The sequence below is a fragment of the Nerophis ophidion genome, linkage group LG05 (genome assembly GCF_033978795.1).
Source record: "Nerophis ophidion isolate RoL-2023_Sa linkage group LG05, RoL_Noph_v1.0, whole genome shotgun sequence".
Taxonomy (NCBI): domain Eukaryota; kingdom Metazoa; phylum Chordata; class Actinopteri; order Syngnathiformes; family Syngnathidae; genus Nerophis; species Nerophis ophidion.
The window spans coordinates 38,296,044-38,322,194 of NC_084615.1; the positions used below are offsets into that span (position 1 = coordinate 38,296,044).

Consider the following 26,151-nt stretch of genomic DNA (forward strand, 5'->3'; position numbering starts at 1 on the left):
GTGTTGTCAAGCATATGAGATGCGATGCAAGTGTAAGTCACTGTGACACTATTGTTCTTTTTTTAATTTTTAATAAATGTCTAATGATAATGTCAATGAAAGATTTTTAATCACTGCTATGCTGAAATTATAACTAATATTGATACTGTTGTTGATAATATTCATTTTTGTTTCACTACTTTTGTTTTGTTCTGTGTCGTGTTTGTGTCTTCTCAATTGTTCTGTTTATTGCAGTTCTGAGTGTTTCTGGGTCAGGTTTGGTTTTAGAATTGGATTGCATTGTTATGGTATTGCTGTGTATTGTTTTGTTGGATTGATTAAAAAAAAAAAAATCAATTTAAAAAAATTTAAAATATTGATTTTTAAAATATGACAATCGATTCTGAATCCCACAACGTGATAATCGCGATTCAAATTCGAATCAATTTTTTCCCCCCACCCCTAAAAATTAGAGAGTGTAAGAAAAAGAGTGTCACATTTTAAAATCAATTAATGGAGTTAAAGTTACAAAAAGTTGTAAACTAGCTCAGAATTCTTAAATCAGGGATATTTAACTGAATTGTTTTGGGAGCCACATATTCAGAAAGCTAATGACAGAGGGGCCTGACTTCTCCCTTCAATATCAGTCCTTTTTTGTATATTGTACAGAACCGGCATCCTCTACAGAAGGCATAAGATTTTTGTATATTTATTTTGTCAAAGTTACTTTGATTGCTCTGCTCTTTTATAGGACCTTCTCCAAAAATGTGAGTTTCTCACAAGGTTTTTGAACTAAATAAAGGGCCACCAGTTTAATAGCCAAAACGATGAAAAAGAAAGGACCTAAAATGGAACTTTGAGGAACTAAAGAAGTGACAAATAACTGCATCTATTCTGAAGTAAACAAGCTACCTTAGTTACATTAATCACATAAAAAAAACAAAAAACTACCAAAAGACTTAAAGGGATGCCTTAAGAAACACATTAGTTATGTAAATCACAAGTTTGGACCCCAATTTTTTCTGTTTGCTAGCAAGGTTAAAATGTCAATGTAAGGATCTGCAAATGTGTTTACAGTGGTCCAACTTCCTCTAGGAACACGCTCGTATTTTAGGAATTTGCTGGAAAAATTTTTGTCTCCCAAGTTTTGAACTGAACTCCGGGTCCAGACCAGATTTGGCCCCTAGATGAATATCCCTGGCTTAAATGTTAGCATTCAGCTGTAGCTTAGCATGTTTGTTCACTGCTATCAATCAAACATACTGTCTGCATTGTTGACACCAGGAGGAAACCTGGACGTGATGGTGCCTTCTGAGTCAACGTGCGGGCGGGAGACGACCAAAATGGTGTATTCTACCATCATGTTCCAGTGTAACCCTTCGGCGGGAATGGGCATCCCAGAGTTCATGCTGGAGACGGATGGATGCCAGTATCTGTTTGTGTGGCACACTAATGCCGTGTGCGGCCTGACGTAAGTGCATTTCTGGAACATACAGAGCAGCTACACTTAAGACAGCATCTTCAACTTTGATTGTGTCGCAGGACCGTGGACGCAGGTACGGATGATGACGACATTGTTCCAGCTCTTGCCAGGAGGAGCCAGGTTGCGGGCGTGCTGATGAGCCTCCTCCTGGCGGGGCTGATTGTATGTCTGCTAGCATTCCTGCTGCGTAAGAGGGAGAGAAGGTGAGGCTGCTGATGAAGTGATGAAGTGTGTGCTGTTGTTTGTCTTCTTTTAATTGCCTACCTTTCTTTTATGTCTCCAGAGAGATGGTGATTCAGAAAGTTGCTGGATGCTGCAGGAGAGGAAACCAAGTCTCATATAAATATTCTAAGGTACTGTATTCCATCCTCGTGAGTGATCAAAATTAATTCAAGTTGAAAGTCCACAATGGGTATGTTAAGGTGTGAAAAAAGGTGTTTTGCTTCTCAGGTCAACATGGATGAAGATGCAGGGGAGGATGAGATGGAGTGGCTGATGGAGGAACTCGAGGCCCCACCTACGTCCTCTCACCGGGGACGAAGTAACCATAGCAACGGTCACATCAAGACCAAAGCGGTGAACACGGACGGCCTGCGCTCCTTTTCGCTGGATGAGCAAGAAGATGACAGCGAGGACGAGGTCTTGAGCGTCCCGGGCGTGCGAGTGGTCAAGTCATCGTCCGCCCATCGCAGCGTCTTCCTGAAGGTGAGCTTTGTTGTCCAGCATGCTAGCCCAGCACGCGTCGTCTCAAAGTTTGAAGAAAACCAACCTGTTGGTCTGTTCCTGGCTAGGAGGAGAGCGATGAGGACCTGGTGGGCCTCCTGGACGAGCCCAACAAGAACAGGAAGAGCAGCAAAGCTCAGTCATCCGTTCGTAGCAACACGGTAGCCAAGGGAAGGCGGGAGGACGACGACAGTGACGAGGACCTCCTGAGGGTGTGACGGGTCCTCCCCTGCCCACCATCATGACTATTCTTTTTCAGTGAATGTCGCCATAGCAACACCCTCAGCAAACTGACACTTTTCCTTCTCATTTTGGGATTAATTTTGACCGACTGCACCCTGCTCAGACTCTACCGTGTAGATCGCCATTTTGGCACCTTATTTATTGACGGCTGATTTATTTAAAGCGCTTCTTGGCTCTCGTGATTCCCCGCAATGATCCATGCTGCATCACTGACGCCGCCATTACGTCGCAGCCGTCTCGAAAAGACTTCAGAGGCCCGATGAGAATCCACCGGACAACCCAAAAACACAAGTGTTTCTCAACATGTCGATTACTTTTTTGAAAACATTGATTGTAGCTGTGCCATTTTCTTTAGCACTTTATACCAAGCTAATGTACACGTCTCTTTGCAGAGTTGTTATCAAGGAGCCTTTTAGGTCTTTTAAGATGTCTTGTTCGGCAAGGCGGCTCAGTGGTAAAACGAGTCATGACGGCTTTCAAGCAAGAATCTCCAAGCTAAGTGGGACGTAGGCAATGCAGGTCAGTGATGAGGTCAGCTTTTAAAGGGAATGAGGACGCCTGTTGGTCTTTTTGTGATGTTTACGTCTTTTCTGCCCCGAAAAGCCAGCGTAAGGCCTTTTCATGAATAGATTGTTGTATCGTTGTGGATTTTGTACATAGCTTATCACTTCACACGCATTAGTTTTTATGATTATTTAAGTGTGTGAGCGGACTCCGCCAAAGGTTGAGTCCTTTTTAGAGTGAAGGCGGTGGTTATTTAGACCCGCCCATTTCTCACTGAAGCCATATTCTCCACCTGGAGTCGTCGTCGTTGGGACTGCGCTGTCACACATTTTAGCTCAGAATGTTTTTTTGTTTTGTTTTCCCAAAATAATAATTTCTCAACCAAATGCATGCCAAGGGCAACAAGTTCCAGCTAGCTGAACACAGAATCATTGATTAGTGAGTGATTGGTTAATTGTCTTAAGTCATTTTTTAAAGTATTTTCAAACACTATTTGTTTACGATTATGTATTTTCTGATGTGCTAAACAAAACACTTGAGAGTAGAATATGAAGAATTTAAGTGTTATGTCAAACCTTTGCATTGGATCTTAGTATTTGACGTAGCAGACACAAGAAGCATATTTCTGTGTTCAAGCTCACAGGATCAGGGAGGTTTCTATCACTCATTTCATTCTTCATCTCCTCTATCTTCTTGATCGTGTTGTCATTCAGCATGCGGAGCATCGTGAAAGTTAACACTCCACTCCCTTGGTTGAAGACGGGTTCGTGTCTTTGGTACTGGATTTTCAAAAGTTCTTGTTGCCTCAAATGTCTTAATGCGGGCTCGCGTGCGCGGTACGATTGTTGTGGCATCAAAGAACAGGAAGTTGTCGTGGAGAAAAGCACAAGAAGATAAGGATTATGTACGATGTTGATCATCATTATGCTTTTGTTGTCTGTTATATTTTTTGCTATTTAAAAGAATCTGAATGTAAGAGATTGTTGCTTTATTTGAATAAATACCAGATAAATTACACCTATCCCCATTACTTAATGATCCAAACTTTGGTGGCTCATTTGTGTTGTGCAAGGAGGCTGCTGGCTAGATTTCATTAATAACGCAAAACTTCCAGGTTGGCTCTGAGAACCTTCATATTGGTGGACTTCAGATGAACACTCAGTGCACGTGTCTGTGCTCCGTGTTTATGTTAATGAGGTGAGTATGGCGTAACGCTCTGCTGCACAGCCCGCTGACCTTTGGTCTAAACCGTCCGGTTAAAAATGAAGAGGACCCGGCCTGCTGCCACTCTGTGCTCATCACTGCCGCCGCCATGACCTCGTTTGACGACATCTTGGAGGAAGCCGGGAAGTTCGGCCGCAGCCAGAGGCGCATTTTCGCCCTGCTGTGCTTGGTGTCCATGCCCTGGGCCGGCGTGTACGTGGGCATCGTCTTCCAGGGTTTTACCCCAGACCACTGGTGCCGTGACGACGCCGTCCAGCAATGGAGGCAAACGTGCGGCTGGAGCTTGGCCGATGGCCGAAGTGTGATGGCGCCGCTGGTCAACGTGTCCGGTGTGCTGCAGTACAACAGCTGCGAGCAGTACGACGTGGACTGGAACGCCACGCTCACCTGCGACGCTCCAAGGATGGACCTGAGCAGCACACCCACAACGCCCTGCAAGAGTGGCTGGGAGTACGACTATGAGGGGAGGCAGTCCTTCGTCACGGAGGTATGCCTACTTTTAAACTGGAATATATGTGACAGTTTTGAACTTTTCCTTAGCTTGAATCTTATTGGCTGTCCATAAAAGAGAATAATACAGTACTATTACAGTATAATAGTAGTAGTGATAGTTATTTGTAGTACTAGAGAGTTCTTGGATGTATTTTGTTACAGCTGGTTGTCGTGTGATGTCATGGACATTCTTACCTTTTATCCTAGTTTGGCTTGGTGTGCTCTGATGCTTGGTTCGTGGACATGTTCCAGGCCATGCTCAACATTGGCTTCCTGCTGGGCAGCATTACCATCGGTTACCTGGCCGACAGGTAAGAACCTGATGTACGGACGCGTGCAGGTCGCATCTGATGCGAAGCTTTTGTGCACAGGTTTGGCAGGAGGTTAAGCTTCCTGATGTCCAACGTGTTCAACGGGATCGCGGGGATCCTGGTGGCTGTGGCGCCCAACTACGTGTCCATGTTGATTTTCAGGATGCTGTTTGGCTTTGGCGTGAAGGGAGGCTGGATGGCGGGATACGTGCTGAGTGGGTTACTCTTTTCTCGTCTCTCCATGTCCTGTTGACATACGCTGATATGGTCTCGCTCCCCCCCCCGTCCAGTCACAGAGATCGTGGGTGTGGAGTACAGGCGCACAGTGGGCGTTGTTTACCAAATGTTCTTCAGTGTAGGTCTCCTGGTGCTTCCCCTGCTGGCCTACTTCATCACTGACTGGCGATGGCTGCAGGTCGTCATCACTGTGCCCTACATCCTGTACATCAGCTACTACTGGTGAGACACATCTTGTTTGTATTTACATTTACAATACGATAACGGTACAGATATTCTACGTACTACTGGTACTAAGTTACTACTACTACTCTGCAACGGTAGTTTAGTTGTACATACAGACTATCTTTGTAGTGCTATGCCACATACAGGAAGTTGGTGTTTTTTTTAATAGTACATACATAACTACATTGCACTATTATAGTTCCACAGCAGTGGTTTAGTAGTGCATTCATACTTTATGATACTATTCCACATCAGTGTGTACAATGTCTTATTACTACATGGTACTATTATTCCACAGCAGTAGTTTAGTAGTGCGTACATACTACCAACTAAGTACTACAGTGAAACCTCGATTCACAAACTTAATTGGTTCCTCAACATAGTTCATGAATCAGAAGGTTTATATAGTGAAGCATAGTTCCCCATTAGAAAACAATGTAAACATGAATAATTGGTTTTATCACCCTATTTTAGTAAAACAATGCACACTTTGTAGACATTGTGTATGTTGGTGAGTGTGAGTGCATCTAAATATACAGTCATGGTCAAAAGTTTACATACACTTGTAAAGAACATAATGTCATGGCTGTCTTGAGTTTCCATTAATTTCTACAGCTCTAATGTTTTTGGAGCACATACTTATTGGTCACAAAAAACATTCTCGAAGTTTGGTTCTTTTATGAATGTAATCTACTGAAAATGTGAGCAAATCTGCTGGGTCAATAGTATACATACAGCAATGTTAATATTTGGTTACATGTCCCTTGGCAAGTTTTACTGCAATAAGGCGCTTTTGGTAGAAATCCACAAGCTTCTGGTAGAAATTATGACCACTCCTCTTGACAAACTTGATGCAGTTTAGCTAAATGTGTTGGTTTTCTGACATGGACTTGTTTCTTCAGCATTGTCCACACGTTTAAGTCAGGACTTTGGGAAGCCTTTTGATGTGTGTTTGGGATCATTGTCCTGTTGGAACATCCAACTGCGCCCAAGACCCATCTTCCGGCCTGATGATTTTAGGTTGTTATGAAGAATTTGGAAGTCATTTTTCATTGTCCCATTTACTCTCTGTAAAGCACCAGTTCCATTGGCAGCAAAACAGGCCCTGAGCATAATACTACCATTACCATGCCTGACGGTAGGGGTGGGGTTCCTGGAATTAAAGGCCTCACTTTTTCTCCTCCAAACATATTGCTGGGTATTGTAGCCAATCAGCTAAATTTTTGTTTCATCTGACCAGAGAACTTTCCTCCAGAAGGTCTTATCTTAGTCCATGTGTTGTAAGATGAAACTAAAATGTGGCCACAATACCCAGCAATATGTTTGGAGGACAAAAGGTGAGGCCTTTAATCCCAGGAATACCATCCACTACCATTTAAAGGCACACACACTGCTCTGATATGAATACTTTATATGAATCTTAACTGCATTGTCCCAGATGTCTGAAGTTTATTTTTTAAGTAACACATTAATTACTTTCCCTTGTAATTAAATGAATTTATTAAACATTAATTATGTTAGTAATTCAATTACATTATGGTAAAGTAACTACAATTAAAGACTTTTTAAAAGTAAATTTCAGAACACAGCCTGTCATACAGCTTAATGAAGCAGCTGACAGGTTAGTGTTGCTGGCTAAAAACTTTGTATGTTTTATAATTATGTTCACCTATATAAACACCATATAAGGTCAATTATTTTCATGTTACTGCTGATGTCCTCTTAAACCAGTTCACTTTTTTCACATTTTTTCATTTTGTGTTTTTGTTAGCTGAAGAATTGAGCGTAGCTAAATGTTTTTTTAAAGAAGATTGGAGACTACATTTGACTTTTCTTATATTAATTCCAAGGTATTTTCCTTTTTCCTAAGCTGGGATCATATTATGCAAAACCTACTTTTTTTACTTGTTACTTACTGTTTTTGTGTATTTGGGATCCCCTTCAGTCCCGGGAATTTAAAATTAAGGCATGGTGGAGATATTTGGTTACGTCAACGGATATTTACATTTATGGGTTAGTTTATGGGCCAAACTATATCAGAATAGGAGTTTTGCTCCATATTGCCCAACACTCATGTTAGTGACAGTTTAGGGATGTTCTGTGTTTGAGCTTTACAGTAGACCTTATGATGGCATTGTGTTTATATGTATGAGTGCACACATGTACGTTGTTTGAGTGTAAATACAATTGTGATGTATAAGTAATTTCATATTACTACTAAAAATGTTCTGTGCTACTATTTTTTTTTTCATTTAGTAGCAACAGTGCTGTTACTGAAAAAGCTAAGCATACAATTTACTACTAAGTTTACTCTACTTAACTACATAGCTGGTGTGTATACACTACCACAATACTCCTTTACGTACTTGGGATAAGTGGCACGCATGCTACTAACTTACATCACCGACAGGTTCATTCCGGAGTCTCCAAGATGGCTGCTGTCCCAGAACAAGAAGTCCCAAGCTGTGGCAATCACTGAGGCCATGGCCAAGGAGAACAAGAGGACTTTGTCCAAGAACATTGAGGTAGCATTACAAACACATGAATCCTGCACACCAGAATTTCTTAGAAAGGTTCTCTTCAATGTGGACTTTGTAGACTTTAACTGATGAAAACGCTGATCCTTCTGCCACTGCCTCCTTCATGGACTTGATCAGAACGCCCAAAATGAGGAAGCACACCTTCATCCTCAGCTTTAACTGGTCTGTTGATGCTGGTAAAATTTTAGAAGTTGTTAGTGAAATTTGATTAAGTCCAGCTGTGTTGCTTCCAGGTTTACCAGTGCAGTGGTCTACCAGGGTCTGATCATGCGACTGGGCATTATGGGCGGAAATGTCTACATTAGCTTCCTCATCTCCGCTCTCATGGAGTTTCCCGCTGCTTTGCTCATCCTCTTCACCATCGACCGTGTTGGCCGCCGCTTGCCCTTTGCTGCCGCCAACATAGTGGCTGGAACCGCTTGCTTCATCACCGCTTTCCTTCCAGACAGTGAGGACACCACTGTTCTTTATTCATTTCAGATGTTTGGATGCTTTTAAGGTTCCTCTCGTCGTCGCAGGCGTGCCCTGGTTGAAGATGGCAGTGGCCTGCGTCGGCCGACTGGCCATCACCATGACGTTTGAGATGGTCGTCTTTGTCAACACGGAACTCTACCCGACGTTCGTCAGGTAAAGCCTCAGCATCACGATTGTCTACTTTGGAGGACGTGTGAGAATGTGTTGAATGACACCAGGAACCTGGGTGTGTCCGCGTGCTCCACACTGTGCGACATTGGCGGCATCGCTTCTCCTTTCCTCCTTTACCGGCTGGCCACCATCTGGCTGGAACTACCCCTCATCATTTTTGGTGCGTCACAGCACATTCAGTTTTTGGTTGCTGTGAAAAGTAGCTCATGTTGTTGTTTATTGTTCAGGCATTCTGGCTTTTCTGGCCGGCGCGTTAGTCTTGCTGCTCCCGGAAACACGAGGCGTCCCACTGCCCGACACCATTGATGACATCGAGTTCCCTGACAAGTGAGCGACAAGAAGTGGAGCATGTCTTGTTGTTGGTGTGTACTCACTCTTTTGTGTTTAGGGTGAAGCTAAAAGCCATGCAGAAGAACCAGCAGTTGACCACGCTCCTTGCCCCCGACGCCAACATTTCAAGTAACCAAAACCCAGCAAGCGTTTGAAATCCTCCAAGTATTTATTCCTGTTCTGTCACCTCCATTCGTTCTTTTGATGGCCTCCACACTAAGGTTTAATTGATTAAAATCTTGTTTTTATTGTAATTAGTGACCATCAATAGTTGAATAAAGAGTGTTCTATTTGGGCCCGTGGACAGTTGTGATTGAACAAATAACTCTGCTTACTTACAAGGCAAATTCAACTGTAGGTCCTCCCTTCAACATCAGTTTTTCTTTTTAATTGGCATTGATGGTTCGCTCAATCCAGTCCACAAATTTTGACACTCGAGCATAGACGCCAGGCTTCATTGGGTTGGCACATCCCAAACCCCAGGACGTGACGCCCTGCAGTATAAACTTGTTGTTGGATTTACACACCAGAGGACCGCCGCTGTCACCCTGCAGGGACACAATAGGACAGGATGAGTAATATCGACTGTTACTACCCATCAAGTACATTGAGAGGGGTTTGGGACCTGGCAGCTGTCCGTGCCTCCAGCAATGTTTCCGGCGCACATCTCGTGGTCTTTCACTCTGCCGTTAAGGTACGACGGACGATTGCAAACTTTGTTCTCGATGACAGGGAAGCCCGTCTCCTTGAGAATGCCTTCTCCTCCCGTACCTAAGACACAGGACAACAGTCACTACTCCCTACCCTCACTGCTAAAAGGTATGTTAACCGTCATGTCACGTAGCCAAAGAAGCTAGCATGTACACGTCAAAGTCTTACGTTGAGTCCTTTCAAGTTGGGTAAACTTAATTTCTGTCCCCCCACAACAGCTGACTCAGAATGTGGTGTGTAGTGTACCTTTAGTTTCACCCCATCCTGTGACGTAGCACTCGGCCCCACTGGGCACGATGTAATCATTCTCCGGTAGACAAGCTGGCAGGACTTTGTCATTAATAATTGCAGGCCTGAAACACACAACAGCACACTTTACCATCCATCCTCTATCCATTTTCTACCACTTGTCCCTTTCAAGGTCGCAAAGGGTGCTGGAGCTTATCTCAGCTGCATTTGGGCAGGAGGCACGGTACACCCTGGACAAGTCGCCACCTCATCGCAGGGCCAACACAGATAAACAACATTCACACAATACTGAAGTTTTAATGCTTACTATTCGGGTTGTGCGATATCAATGATATACTACGGCTGAACAATTTTGAGAAAAAACATATATTGCAATTTTTCTCTCTAATTGCGATTTGATTTGGGATTTTTATACCTAATACATATAAATGCACAAAACTAAAAATAACCAGTGAATGAAGACATGCTATTATTAGACTGTCAATCAACACATTCTTGTCTAGAGGTGATAAACAATATGCAATGTTTATGCAGACAGACTCAGAGCTTTTGTCTAAATCATGCTTTTCAACTGAAGAAATAATCGATAAAATATATACAATGTTTATAATGTAATCATAATGCAAGTAACAATTTAATAGGATATACTTTGCTATTACTCATTACTTTATAATTGTTTACCATTGTACTGTTCTTGGAAGGTAAATAAACAAAAAATAAAACAGACACATTTTTGGGCATCTTCAAGTCCATATTTTTCGCAGTTGGAAAAATGGAGGTTAGACAGCGTCTTTTTGTTTGTTGCCGTCACGTGATCACTGCATTTTCGCTTGTTTGTCCGTGTTGATAAGCTCATATCGCCCATCCAATTTGAAGCTGAAATATTCCCACATTTGGCTTTGTAATAATCAGATTGTTTTCCTACTAAGTTTTGTTACTTCGCGGAACTCCTCACTGGCGAGCTGCAAGGCTCTCTGTCTGTGCTTCCTGTGTGTACGGTCTCACAGAGACAGAGATTGTGGATAACGGAAAAGAAGGCTCACTGCGTTCAGTCAATTCTACTGTTAAATAAATGTGTGCAGGTGCTGAGAGTGATGCACAGGGTAAGACTTTTTTTCTCCCCTATTGAAATTAGGAAGAAACGTGAGGCTCAACAATTCTGATTGGCGAACATGAGTGTCACTGAAATGCCGGTGATTGTGGAGAAAAAAACTTTGACCCCTTTTGGTTACATAATCACACTAATTCAAACTTCAGATGGTCGGCTCAATACAAATATCAACAGTAACAATACCAAGTATAGTATCAGTTTAAATGGCCGATTCAATGGTGGCACGTCCCAAGGGCCACATCGAACATATAATAATTAATATAGTTTTCATTTGCTTTTGTTATTGTTTACAAACTCAGGAAATATGTCCCTGGACATAGGAGAGCTTTAAGGGAGATAAAAACAAAAGATTTAAATCAGAGCCAATAGTGGGAAATAATATAAACATGTAATTGATATTGTTACATCACTATCCTGTCTTTTTGGCTGATTATATTTGTTATCAAAAATGTAATCATCCAATGATCTTAAAAAATTTAACTATCAGCCTCATGATGACCAAATCTGCCCTTGTAACGACTTTGTATTAGATCAATACCTGCATTTCTGTTATCACCCAAAACTTACTGAGTGCTTAATACATTTGATATGTATATATATATATATATATATATATATATTTACATGTTACAACAGAAATAAACCAGATATTAACAAGTAGATTAATAGTAGTTTTTAGAAAATATTACAACTGGAAATGACGTAATATGTTACCGCATACATCATCAGCTGAATTATGAGCCTTGGTAACCTGTTTTAAAATGTTTTTACTCTATTCTCATTTGTATACAATACTGTGGGGCAAAAAAGTATTTAGTCAGCTACCGATTGTGCAAGTTCTCCCACTTAAAATGATGACAGAGGTCTGTAATTTTCATCATAGGTAGACTTCAACTGTGAGAGACAGAGTGTGAAAAAAAATCCAGGAATTCACATTGTAGGAATTTTAAAGAATGTATTTGTAAATTATGGTGGAAAATAAGTATTTGGTCAACCATTCAAAGCTCTCACTGATGGAAGGAGGTTTTGGCTCAAAATCTCACGATACATGGCCCCATTCATTCTTTCCTTAACACGGATCAATCGTCCTGTCCCCTTAGCAGAAAAACAGCCCAGAAGCATGATGCTTCCACCCCCATTCTTCACAGTAGGTATGGTGTTCTTGGGATGCAACTCAGTATTCTTCTTCCTCCAAACACGACGATTTGAGTTTATACCAAAAAGGTTTATTTTGGTTTCATCAGACCACATGACATTCTCCCAATCCTCTGTTGTACCAGCCATGTATCCGTTTTGGTATAAACTCAAGTCGTCGTGTTTGGAGGAAGAAGAATACTGAGTTGCATCCCAAGAACACCATACCTACTGTGAAGCATGGGGGTGGAAACATCATGCTTTGGGGCTGTTTTTCTGCTAAGGGGACAGGACGATTGATCCGTGTTAAGGAAAGAATGAATGGAGCCATGTATCGTGAGATTTTGAGCCAAAACCTCCTTCCATCAGTGAGAGCTTTGAATGGTTGACCAAATACTTATTTTCCACCATAATTTACAAATACATTCTTTGAAATTCCTACAATTTGAATTCCTGGATTATTTTTTCACATTCTGTCTCTCACAGTTAAAGTGTACCTATGATGAAAATTACAGACCTCTGTCATCATTTTAAGTGGAAGAACTTGCACAATAGGTGGCTGACTAAATACTTTTTTGCCCCACTGTATATATCGTTATCACAGAAGGCTGCAATATTTATCGCAATACAGAACTTAGGCCATATCACCCATCCCTACTTACAACTAACACTTGTTCACAACTGACCTGTCCAATTTCAGCAGTGCAATGTCGGCCCCGTTGGGTTCCAGCACCAGTTTCTCCAGCCCCCTCATCTGTTTGGACGCCTCTTGGGCTCTCTCTGTGTGCACGCCCAGAATGATCATGTAGGCCGAGGGCCGCTTGGACCTGCAGCACATTTCGAACACGTTGGAGCCAATTTGACATGTATGTGTGTGTCTGCTTCATGAGTGTTGTCATAGTAACACATTCTGACCTCTCCAGGCAGTGTGCAGCCGTCAGCACCCACCGGGGCTCAATCAAAGTTCCTCCACAGAAGTGAGTACCCGTACTGGAAGAGTTAGAATATATCTTCAAAATGTCTCTTTTCATTTAGGACATACTAGCTAAAAATCCTCATAGAACATAAAATCCTCACATGCACTCAAAGTGATAAGCCAGAGAGGACAACACTTTGTTTTGCACTTACATGACAATGACTTTAACTGTACGCTTTTTGCACATATTGAGACAGCAACAGAGAAATCAGAAGTTGAACCATCCAGGAAGTGATTGTGTTTGACTACTAAGGTTGTCCTTTTTCTGTAGAACGCTCAGATTTTACAATAAAAAACTCTTACAGCACACCAGCAAACAGAAGTGTTGTATGAATGGCAACAAGCAAATACCAATTGTGTACCACCTGCCATCCAGTTGTTAATAGTTTAATTGTTCTGCCTATCACTAAGCATCATACTACAGATGGATGAACAAAGGTATGATTAAGATGAATTTTAGGTTTCATCACTGCCGTTATGTGGTACTCACTTGGTGCGGAGGCTGATCTGCCACGGCCACGAGTGCGCTTTGGCCACGCAGCCCCCCACGATGCGGCCAAAACAGCGCTTGGGTTTGACCACGGGTGTCCCGCAAGACAGGCCCGCTACAAAGAGGAGGTGAGAGGTTAAAGGAGGCATTCAAAAGCAGCTAGTGTGAACCATAGGGACACAATGTTTTCACATACCGCAGTCGGGGATCTGACAAAAATCCCATTTCTTGTTTCGGTCTGTGGTGTAGCACCACGGTCCGTTCACATCGCTATCTGGGTTTCTGCAGCTCTGGTGAAGAACACACAGCAGCAAATGGTTAAAACACTCATGTTTTTTTTTTCCTTGTGACAATTGTGGCGCACCCTGTGGGTTGTGGTCATGCATATGTTCAGATATCCTCAAAGTTGGATACAGTAAAACCTCGATGTACACACAATTGGTTTTTGAACATGGTTCTTAAATCGAAAAGTTTGTTTAGTGAAGCAGTTTCCCACAAGAAACAATCTAAACATGAGTTTGCAGCCTTGACAAATATTGTGGAAATTTTAGTGAAAGTTTGTACATGTTGAACACAACATAAAGTGCTATACAGTACTGTCTATCAAACAAACATAAGAACATGATGATCAACTTTCTATTTAATAAGTCAAAACAACAACTACAATGTGCTGTATGCTATTTGGTGCCCTCTCACAAACAATCCTAAACTATAACAACACTAATAAACATTTTAAAAAGTGAAATACACCAATATAGGAATGGGCCATTTTGATGATTTTGAAGGGTGAGGAGGCGGGCTAGAACGAGGAGGGATAGTGTCTTTTCCTCCGCTGTGATACAAGTCTGCTCTGGCATCTTTTTCCAGCAAAAAACAGCTTCATTACAATTAAAACATGTAATGCTGTAGTCATGCTTGTGAGCGCCATTAATACAATTACTCTTAATTTACTCCACAGCGTTTCGTTCCTTTTTTCCAGACTAGTCTGTTGAGTTTTTGGGACTCTTATTGCGTTAGCAAAATGGAAAAAACAAAAGAAAGGCAGACGTGCTGGAGTGTTATACGACTCTTCCTATGCAGCAAGTAAAGTGGAGGGCTCCACTTTCTCAACAATGTCTCGCCCTGCTTTTTGCCTGCAGGCGGCTGAATGAAGTGATCGTAAAGAGACATGGTTCGCACACATTGGCATATTTGGCTTGATCTAAAGGTTCTCAAATAAAGGGCTTCGTGAATCAAGGGTCCACTGTAACCTTTAGACACATGATCATTGACTTGTGGACAGTAAGTCACCAAGTATGCCTCTGACCACTTGAGCTTACCATATTTTTGCACCATAAAGCGCTATTAAAATCCTTTCATTTTCTCAAAAAATGATGAGTGTGCCTAATAACATGGTGCGCCTAATATACGTATGAATTCTGGTTATGCTTACCGACCTCAAATCAATTTTATTTAGTACATGTTGTAATGATAAGTGTGACCAGTCATACATTAGAGATACAGTATGTGTGGCCTGTAAACTGACGCCTGTTCAAAGGAGGTTTGGTGGATTATCCATATATGGTAAAGGTTTACCCAAAGTGCTTTGCGCGGGTCTGCCGTTGTAGTCCGACGATGTGCTCAATAAGTTTATTCTTTTTCTCTATCTTCTTGTTCCAACATATATGTCAGTGGAATCTCAATGGAAGCACTAAAAACTACTGGTACAAAAAAGATGATGGGGAGAAGACGCAGTCGAAGTGGAGCCATATAAATAAGACCGCCCACAAAACAGCACATAGTGAAGAGACCGTTATAAAGCGGCTTGAAGATGGTCTTTAAGACATAATCTATGCAACATTTTGACCAAAGCACCACCTTTGCATGTTATGTAGACCACAAGGAAATGTTTTAAATGTAGAAAAAAACATAATATGACCCCTTTCATGCGCCTTACAATTCTGTGCGCCTTTTTGTATAAAAACAGACTTGCTCATCGGCTGTGCACCTTATAATCTGAAAGCCCTATGTTTTGAAAAATATGGTAGCCTGATGGTAGCCCTTGTTGTTCAACCAATAAGGTGTATGGCTTTATTTGCTGTGTAGTTTGAGCCACTCTATTAGAAAAACTACACTTGGCCCTAACATGCACCCAAAGATTCCAAAACTACTCACATTGCCCTCCAAGCCCTTGTCAGGGTGCGTTTCAGGGGTGAAGCTGTTGTGTTTGTGGGGCGTCTGAGCACTCCAATCTTGGCAAGTGACACCCAATATGGTGATGGAAGTCTGCCCTCTGTAAGTGGCACCATTGCCCACCTTGCAGTCTTTTTGGAAGAGCAGAAAGTGGATAAGATTTAAAGCTGCCTCGTCAAGAAGAAGAGATGGGTTTACCTTTCTGGGTGGGAGACTCGCTGGTAGGTTTGTCAGGTGTAGTTGGTTCAGTGGTGGGTGTGCCTCCTTGGGGTTTACTGGAACATTTGTCTATGTTGCAGTACTCCCAGCGAACTAAAGGATCAGTGGTGTAGCACCAGGGAGCTCGGTCTCCATCGGGGTTTCTGCACAGATTCCTCTGGAGGTCGCTGTTGGAAGAGAAGACAATCAAGAAGTGACACACAAGACCCCTTTGAAGGCTGTAGGTGACTGACGCTGTGGGGAAGTGTTCTGGCGTCTTGGCGTGGGCATGTGGACTCATGGAGCTCCAGGCCTGACATTTCTTCCCACGGATAGTTTCTGACGTGACCCCTCGGTAACTTGAGCCGTTGTCCACATAGCAGTCATCTTCGTCCGAAGGGATCACAGGCTCGTCTGCAGGGGCGACAACACCCCATCATCAAGTTGTCTTACAAGATGTTTGCTGTAGTCTTCCTGATCTCGTCAGTACCTGGTCCAGGTCCGTCCCCACATGTTGGCACACTGCAATACTCCCAGCGGGTTTCAGAGTCAGTGGTGTAACACCACGGCTTCCTCTCACTGTCTGGGTTACGGCAATAGTTGGCATCTAGACCTCTGTTTAAAAAGAAATACGTATAAGAGTAATTTTGCCCACTGGGTGCATTGTGGTGCAATTAGGAGATGACATATAGCAGAAAGTTCTACAATGACGCTAACCTGCAGGGGTAGTTGTCAGGTGTGCGGTTGTGTTTGTGCGGCGTTTGAGCTGACCAACTTTGACACGTTTTGCCAGATTCGGTCACAGCAATGGTGCCTCGGTAGGCGCTGCCTTCGCCGGTGGCGCATGTCATCTCTGGGACGACGGTGGGAGGTTCTGACGCTAAGCAGGACATTTAAAAAGGTGTATTTTCTGCAAAAATGCTTGTCTTACATGCTTTTGATTGATAGGAGGCGGGGCTTACTGCAGCGAGGGATGGAGCAGATCTCCCATCGCTTGGTGGGGCTGGTCGTGAAGCACCACGGCCGAGGGTCTCCGTCTGGATTCCTGCAGTAGTTCTCTTCTAGATACTTCCCTGGAAGCCTAAAATAATGTCGATTGATTGCCATGGAGATCATAAATGTGCTGTGTCATCTATGTATTTAAAAAAGGGAGTGTATGAGGTCTCACGCGCTGGGAATGTAGCCGTGGTTGTGAGGTTTCTGCGAGTCCCAGCGCTGGCAGGTGTAACCGCTCTCGGTGGTGGTGACCTTCCCTCTGTAGTCCTCGCCGCTGCAGTGGATGCACTCCTCTGCCAGGACACAAGAGGGCGTTATTCGTGATGACGTGCACAAGACGTGGAGAGCCTCTACCTGTGCAGCTGGGCACTGCGCAGTGCTCCCAGCGGGTGTTTGCGTCAGTGGTGTAGCACCAGGGACCCCCGCTGTCCCCATCGGGGTTTCTGCAGAAGTTGGACTCCAGGTCGGCTAGCGGATGGCTTTCTGGCGTGATGCTGGACGGTGACAAGAATTACAGCCATGATGAAACACATCATTTGACCTCACCTCTACTTACTTGGGCCTGTGGGGGAATTTAGCTTCCCAACGCTGACACTCCTTTCCTGACTTTGTTCTGGCTTTTGTTCCTCTGTAGTCCTTCCCAATGCCTTTCACACACTCCAGGAGGTAATCTGGAAAACAAGAAAGGGGAAAAAAAAACATTACAGGAAAACTCATCAAACATGTAGGACGATTAAGGCCATTCTAAAAGTAAAATCAAAAAAAGCTAAAACATTTTTCAAAACATTTTTTGAAAAAAAAAAAGTTGCAACAAAAAATACTTTTTTTTGCTTTTTTTTAAAGATGCATTTAGAAAGAGAAAAGTGATTTAAAAAATACTTTGTAAAATAATTTCTCAAAGCATTGTAATTTTTTTTGTATTTAAGAGTTTTAAAAAAATGCAAACTTTTCTCCTAAAATGATTACTTCTCTGCCCAAAATATGTATTTTTTTTACTAAAATTACAACACTATTTTTTCATTTTTATTATGAAAAAAATAAAAAAGTTTTTTTTAAAAGGTTATTTCAACATAACTTATTTCCAAGAATATTAACAAAACAAACAATCAAAATAAGGCAACGAAAATTCGACTTTCCTCCACGAGACACGTTGCTATTAGAAAAGTACATCTTTTTTTCCCCCCCCCTTATTAGGGATAATTTTTTTGCTTTTTGGTGTGCCTTGTACTTATTCTAAAAACGTCCAGCTGACAACCGATCAACATAATTGGGGTGTTTGTTGTTAGGCAAAAAAGCATATTTCAATCACCTCCCCGACAGGTTAATTTGAGCTCAACACTTAAGATAATTAAGCACTTTTTATATGTGATATGCAGCGATTAATTCACTGCTCTGTATTAATTACGACTTAACATTCGTAACTGAAAAGGTACAAAGTGACCACTTGCCTCCTTTTTCATATAAAGCTGCACTGGATCTGCGAAGAACAGTCTCTATTTTGGAGTTTGCTCCTGCTGTCCAACATTCTTGATCCTTCTCTACGTACATAAAGGCCCTTGGAGAGAATTTCACAACCTTTAACTTAAGCATATTTACAATATGTCATAAGTATATAATTTATTACAAGGTGAAAAAGGATACCTGCACGTGAAGCCAGTTTCAGCATCACATTTGGCGGCACACTCATCCGCCGTGTTAGTGGAGTACTGATGCTTATTTAGGGAGATGAGCCACGCCCCCTCGGTTTTGGTGTAGCTTCCCATGTCTGTGCCACACACTGGAAAACACAAATAATACTTTATTTCAAAGCAATGGCGTTTTAAAAGAAATTTATGGAAAATACAACATTTTATATATATATATATATATATATATATATATATATATATATATATATATATATATATATATTATATACATATACATACAGTGGGGCAAAAAAGTATTTAGTCAGCTACCGATTGTGCAAGTTCTCCCACTTAAAATGATGCCAGAGGTCTGTAATTTCAACTTCAACTGTGAGAGACAGAATGTGAAAAAAATCCAGGAATTCACATTGTAGGAATTGGTCAACCATTCAAAGCTCTCACTGATGAAAGGAGGTTTTGGCTCAAAATCTCACGATGCATGGCCCCATTCATTCTTTCCTTAACACGGATCAATCGTCCTGTCTCCTAGCAGAAAAACAGCCCCAAAGCATGATGTTTCCACCGCCATGCTTCACAGTAGGTGTGGTGTTCTTGGGATGCAACTCAGTATTCTTCTTCCTCCAAACACGACGAGTTGAGTTTATACCAAAATGGATACATGGGTGATACAGCAGAGGATTGGGAGTATGTCATGTGGTCAGATGAAACCAAAATAAACCTTTTTGGTAACGTTTGGGAACTGAGGAAACTAATTGTTGAAGCTTTGAAAGTGGAATACTTTCCCATTTTCTTGTTTTATTTAGAGCTTCAGTCAATCAACAGTCCGCTGTCGTATTTTACGCTTCATAATGCGGCACACATTTTCGACAGGAGACAGGTCTGGACTGCAGGCGGGACAGGAAAGTACCCGCACTCTTTTACTACGAAGCCACGCTGTTATAACACGCGGCTTGGCATTGTCTTGCTGAAATAAGCAGGGGCGTCCATGATAACGTTGCTTGGATGACAACATATGTTGCTCCAAAACCTGTATGGACCATTCAGCATTAATGGGGCCTTCACAGATGTGTAAGTTACCCATGCCTTGGGCACTAATGCACCCCCATACCATCACAGATGCTGGCTTTTGAACTTTGCGCCTATAACAATCCGAATGGTTATTTTCCTCTTTGTTCTGGAGGACACCACATCCTCTGTTTCCAAATATAATTTGAAATTTGGACTCGTCAGACCACAGAACACCTTTCCACTTTGCATCAGTCACTCTTAGGTGAGCTCGGGCCCAGCCAAACCGGCGGCGTTTCAGGGTGTTGTAGATAAATGGGTTTTGTTTTGCATAATAGAGTTTTAACTTGCACTTACAGATGTAGCGACCAACTGTAGTTACTGACAGTGGTTTTATGAAGTGTTCCTGAGCCCATGTGGTGATATCATTTACACACTGATGTCGGTTTTTAATGCAGTACTGCCTGAGGGTTCAAAGGTCCGTAATATCATAGCTTACATGCAGTGATTTCTCAAGTTTCTCTGAACTTTTTGATGATTTTACGGACCGTAGATTGTAAAATCCCTAAATTCCTTGCAATAGCTCGTTGAGAAATGTTGTTCTAAAACTGTTTGACAATTTGCTTACAAAGTGGTGACCCTCACCCCATCCTTGTTTGTGGATTACTTAGCATTTCATGGAAGCTGCTTTTATACCCAATCATGGCACCCACTTGTTCCCAATTAGTCTGCACACCTATGGGACGTTTCATATAAGTTTTTGATGAGCATTCCTCAACTTTATCAGTATTTATTGCAACCTTTCCCAACTTTTTTGTCATGTGTTGCTTGCATCAAATTCTAAAGTTATTATTTGCAACAAAAAAAATGTTTATCTGTTTGAACATCAAATATGTTGTGTTTGTAGCATATTCAACTGAATAAGTGTTGAATCTGATTTGCAAATCATTGTATTCCATTTATATTTACATCTAGCACAATTTCCCAACTCATATGGAAACGGGGTTTGTATATGTATAATATATATATATATATATATATATATATATATATATTCATACGTATATATGCGTATACATGTGCATATACATATATATATATACGTATGTATAAACATATATATATATTACATATACACATATATATACATATACATATAAACACATATATATGTCCATATATACGTATATATACATATACATATGTATATGCTATATATGGGGACGGCGTGGCGCAGTGGGAGAGTGGCCGTGCACAACCCGAGGGTCCCTGGTTCAATCCCCACCTAGTACCAACCTCGTCACGTCCGTTGTGTCCTTGAGCAAGACACTTCAACCTTGCTCCTGATGGGTGCTGGTTAGCGCCTTGCTTGGCAGCTCCCTCCATCAGTGTGTGAATGGGTAAATGTGGAAGTAGTGTCAAAGCGCTTTGAGTACCTTGAAGGTAGAAAAGCGCTATACAAGTACAAGCCATTTATTATTTATTATTATATACATACATACACATACATATATATATACAAATATATATATATATATATATATACATACATATATATACATACATATATACACATATATATATATATATATATATATATATATATATATATATATATATATACATATATATGTACACATATCTATATACACATATATAAACATGCGGTGGGGCAAAACAGTATTTAGTCAGCCACCGTTTGTGCAAGTTCTCCCACTTAAAATGATGACAGAGGTCTGTAATTTTCATCATAGGTACACTTCAACTGTGAGAGACAGAATGTGAAAAAAAATCCAGGAATTCACATTGTAGGAATTTTGAATAATTTATTTGTAATTTATTGTGGAAAATAAGTATTTGGTCACTTCAAACAAGGAAGATCTCTGGCTCTCACATACCTGTAACTTCTTCTTTAAGAAGCTCTTCTGTCCTCCACTCGTTACCTGTATTAATGACACTTGTTTGACCTCATTATCTGTATAAAAGACACCTGTCCACAGCCTCAAACAGTCGGACTCCAAACTCCACTATGGCCAAGACCAAAGAGCTGTCAAAGGACACCAGGAAAATTATTGTAGAACTGCACTAGACTGAGAAGAGTGAATCTACAATAGGCAAGCAGCTTGGTGTGAAAAAATGAACTGTGGGAGCAATTATCAGAAAATGGAAGACATTCAAGACCACTGATAATCTCCCTCGATCTGGGGCTCCACGCAAGATCTCATCCCGTGGGGTCAAAATGATCATGAGAACGGTGAGCAAAAATCCCAGAACCACACGGGGGCACCTGGTGAATGACCTGCAGAGAGCTGGGACCAAAGTAACAAAGGTTACCATCAGTATCACACTACGCCGACAGGGAATCATATCCTGCAGTGCCAGACGTGTCCCCCTGCTTAAGCTAGTGCATGTCCAGGCCTGTCTGAAGTTTGCCAGAGAGCACATGGGAGAATGTCATGTGGTCAGATGAAACAAAAACATAACTTTTTGGTATAAACTCAAATCGTCGTGTTTGGAGGAAGAAGAATACTGAGTTGCATCCCAAGAACACCATAACTACTGTGACACATGGGGGTGGAAACATCATGCTTTGGATCTGTTTTTCTGCTAAGGGGACAGGACGATTGATCCGTGTTAAGGAAAGAATGAATGGGGCCATGTATCGTGAGATTTTGAGCCAAAACCTCCTTTCATCAGTGAGAGCTTTGAATGGTTGACCAATTCCTACAATGAGAATTCCTGGATTTTTTTTTCACATTCTGTCTCTCACAGTTGAAGTGTACCTATGATGAAAATTACAGACCTCTTTCATCATTTTAAATGGGTGAACTTGCACCATTGGTGGCTGACTAAATACTTTTTTGCCCCACTGTATATATACACACACACATATATATATATATATATATATATATATATATATATATATATAGATACATACATACATATACATATATGTACATGCTGTATATATATACACATTTATACATACATATATTTACATATATACATATATAGATATATATACATATATATGTACAGTATATATATGTATATATATAGATATATATACATATATATGTATATACATGTACAGTATATATGTATATATACATATACACATTTACATATCTTTATACACATAGATATATATATATATATATATATATATATATATATATATATATATATATATATATATATATATGCTCCAGCGACCCCAAAAGGGACACGCGGTAGAAAATGGATAGATGATCGATGTGTGTGTGTGATATATATATATATATATATATGTATGTATGTATGTATGTATGTATGTATGTATGTATGTATGTATGTATGTATGTATGTGTGTGTGTCCTAGCCACCATAACTGACTTGAATTCTGGCCAACATTTTTTTATTTTTTTCTGTGTACACAAAAATAAGATCCCCTCGCTAAGGAAATATGCTGCCCCCTGCTAGTTGCGAGTGTAAAATGGTCATGTTTTAGGTAGTCACTAATTTTTTGCTATTAATTATCACAACCAGACCATTAATTACTTTTTAAACACATGTTTTTCAGGGCTGTCAAATTCAAAGAGGTATCAAATATTATTAAATCTCATTAAGTTTAAAAAAATGATAACATTAATCGTGTATATATGCAGATTTATCACCTACAATTTATTTTGACCGCAAATGATCGGAGTAAATTTAAATCACGCAATTACAAAATTGATCATGAATAATCACGTCTAAAAAGTGTGATTATTCTGTTAGAAAAATTGCGTAATTTGTCAACTTTATTTCTTCTTTAAAAATGTAACCTGTAACAAATTCACATTGTAAAGTCACATCCTTATCAGGATGATTCTGAGTCCAGTGGAGATGGTCAACAAATCATGTAGCGCTTTCCCGAAAAGGTGAACATTTTCAAAGAACCAAGCCTGTTGATTTTTGTTCCTAAGCCAAATTTTTGTCGCGTAAATATGAAAGTGTGTCGGGACAAGGAAGGCGGAGTTGTCTTACCGGCGCAGGCGAGCGCTGCCAGGAGGAAAGCTGCAGGGTACAGGTCCATGTTCAGGTCCTGATGCTAGCAGCTCACGGCCAAGCTGAGTGCAGAGGCTCCTATAGTGGGGTCTTCGCAGCGCGCCACAGGTCAAATAGGACAACTTGGTGCTAGTCAATCATTGGCTCAACAAAAAGAGTGACACAGGGTCAAAAAGCACATTTGGCAACACTTATTTCTCCCTTTAAAAAAAAAAAAAAACCCAAACAGCCAATATTGTTTTCTGTTTGTTATGTTTTCTGTAAAGATCACCCTTCTTCCAAAGCAAGAAAGAATCCAGGAAACTTTAGAAGTACAGTGTCTACTTCTACATGTGACCTTTGACCCCCCATCTTCTTTGGTGTGACCTCTCCAATCAGGGCTATCTAATCAATGAAGTCATTCTGCACCAGACATTCATCAAGAGTGCTTGAATCACAATCTATAATTGATCTGAACTCTATGACGTGGTAGAACACTATTTGATGTACTGTAGATCAAGAAGACGATCGATACGCGTAGTTAATGTTCAGCGCCAAAAGGGACCAACGTCCTCGTTCACAAACATGATTACAAAACCGCTGCATGTCCACCAATGAACGACTTCACAAGATGTCACCAAAATTCAACAGTTATAACGACATATATTGAGTTATTTCATTCAAGCTCATATTAGCGACCTCTACATGTGACGAACCAAATAGAGCAAAAACAAAGGAGAACATTTGCATAATAAATAATTAAATGTATGTAAATGAATCATAGCCTCTACAAATATTAGGCAGAGGTAGAATTTTTGATTTTTGTCAGGCTGGAAATGACGCAAAGAAGAGAGCGAACAACTGTTTTTTACTCTTAGAAATCTAAAACAAGCATGCTCAAAATTGTAGTTGATTAGACAATTCTAGATTATGCCGGAAGTTACCTTTCAAAATGGTGCAAGAAGGTTGTATTCCTGTTACATTTTGTATGAATCATTTTCAAAAAAGCTATTTCGTCATATTCCTGCCAAAATAATATCTTATTAAATAAATGTTGTTAATTGGACAAATAATGATGGCTTTAAGTGTAAAAGATGTTTGTTTACAAAAGTACTGTCTTGTCTTATCTTTGATCCCATCGAGACGCAAACAACGATCTGTTGCTATCACTGGTGACCAATAAGTCACTGATGTCATGTGACGCATAGCACAAAAACATTTAACCTAAATATGTGGATAAAGTAAGTTTGTCAGAACAATCTTATCAATAATTTCTGATGAGCTGTGGAACTAAGTGTAATTCCTGTGTTGGCCTATGGAGGATGCTGTGTACAGTGGCATTAAGACATCTTAATATTGTGGTGACCTTCATAGCACATCTTGAAAAATATTTTTTGACCACTCTGGTTTTCTATGTTTGTGTATATTTGTTATGCCAATAACACAATATATAGCTTTTATTATTTTTGGAATGAAATTACTACAATGAACAATCGTTAGTGGAGACTTGTTTTATTTCTATAATTAAAAATGACAAACATCCCATTTTGGGTCCTAATAATATGTATCTATATGTAAATACATACACTACGTATTCATCTATGAAACATATAGATACATATATATATATATATATATATATATATATATATATATATATATATATATATGTATTTATATATATATATATATATATATATATATATATATATATATATATACATACATACATACATACACACATACATACATATATAGATGCAAATATATATACGCACATACATATATATACATATGCAACAGAGTATTTATAACAAATACATTTAATTTATAAAGCACTTTTCAAGACACAAAAGTGCAGTTGATCACTTAATGTACGTATATTTTTTGTACGTGTGTATCTACATGCGTCACTTCCTGTAAATGGGAGAGGACGCAAAGAAAAAGGCTCTGCTTTTGCTACAGGGGTTTTTGATAAGTTTGCAGATTTCTGACCACTGATTTGTTATCACCGCCACAGGAGAGTTACCTGGCATCTTCAAACAGATTTTGGCCCGTTGAGAAGAACTGAATACGCTGAAATAAGGCGAGTTGGAAGAGTCTCAAGCTAACGGGCCCCGACCGCAAGTCAAAGCAGTTGCCTAGCAACCAAAAGCTACGGCGGTTTTGCAGCTGTTTTAAAGTGCGCCCGTTTTAAAGTTGACCGGCTGACACATTAAATTGATCTCTGAACGGCGCATGGTACACAATTGTTGAAATAAACAAGTTAAAAGTTTCGCTAAAGAAGAAACTGCCGTTAGAGAGCTGATACAAAATTGGATGTTGGATACAGGACATGATGAGAATCAAGACGTGATGCTTAAAAAAAAACAGTCCATGACATAGAAAGAGCAAGAATAGAACACAAAGTAGCCTGGAAAGAGCAATAAGATAACTTAAACAAGATCAGAGAAAAGCAACAACAGAATACAAAGAAGATCTGAGAAGTCTGCAGGAAAATATAGAAAGTCTGC

At 40.5% G+C, this 26,151-nt stretch overlaps 3 protein-coding genes across 4 annotated transcripts in view; 2 read left to right on the top strand and 1 right to left on the bottom strand.

Annotated features, from left to right (window-relative positions):
* igf2r (insulin-like growth factor 2 receptor) overlaps positions 1-3,947 on the top strand; it is a 50,237-nt gene extending 46,290 nt beyond the window's left edge. The window contains exons 47-51 of the mRNA XM_061900852.1: positions 1,264-1,450; positions 1,522-1,665; positions 1,746-1,815; positions 1,913-2,167; positions 2,254-3,947. Of these exons, the coding sequence (XP_061756836.1) occupies positions 1,264-1,450; positions 1,522-1,665; positions 1,746-1,815; positions 1,913-2,167; positions 2,254-2,403 (806 nt within the window). The 3' untranslated portion in view covers positions 2,404-3,947. The remainder of the gene's footprint in view (positions 1-1,263; positions 1,451-1,521; positions 1,666-1,745; positions 1,816-1,912; positions 2,168-2,253) is intronic.
* Positions 3,948-4,200: 253 nt separating this feature from the next.
* On the top strand, positions 4,201-9,231 carry slc22a2 (solute carrier family 22 member 2). Of its 2 annotated transcripts, none has more exons than XM_061900855.1 (11): positions 4,201-4,643; positions 4,856-4,959; positions 5,020-5,174; positions 5,250-5,418; positions 7,832-7,946; positions 8,020-8,123; positions 8,195-8,409; positions 8,480-8,588; positions 8,654-8,766; positions 8,834-8,933; positions 8,995-9,231. In XM_061900855.1, the coding sequence occupies exons 1-11, from the start codon at positions 4,245-4,247 to the stop codon at positions 9,089-9,091; spliced, it is 1,680 nt and encodes a 559-aa protein (XP_061756839.1). In that variant the 5' UTR covers positions 4,201-4,244; the 3' UTR covers positions 9,092-9,231. The 2 variants fall into 2 exon arrangements, with proteins under 2 accessions (XP_061756839.1, XP_061756840.1); XM_061900856.1 differs by having other exon boundaries at positions 5,319-5,418.
* Positions 9,083-23,803, bottom strand: plg (plasminogen). The gene is made up of 19 exons (XM_061900854.1): positions 23,639-23,803; positions 18,615-18,750; positions 18,422-18,528; positions 17,530-17,644; positions 17,328-17,467; positions 17,146-17,266; positions 16,940-17,058; positions 16,695-16,857; positions 16,468-16,592; positions 16,232-16,391; positions 15,978-16,165; positions 15,762-15,910; positions 13,804-13,897; positions 13,608-13,722; positions 13,057-13,131; positions 12,828-12,968; positions 9,894-10,000; positions 9,562-9,707; positions 9,083-9,484 (listed from the first exon to the last, which is right to left on the bottom strand). Exons 1-19 carry the CDS (start codon positions 23,685-23,687, stop codon positions 9,323-9,325), a joined length of 2,412 nt encoding a protein of 803 aa, XP_061756838.1. The 5' UTR covers positions 23,688-23,803; the 3' UTR covers positions 9,083-9,322.
* Between the last annotated feature and the right edge of the window lie 2,348 nt (positions 23,804-26,151).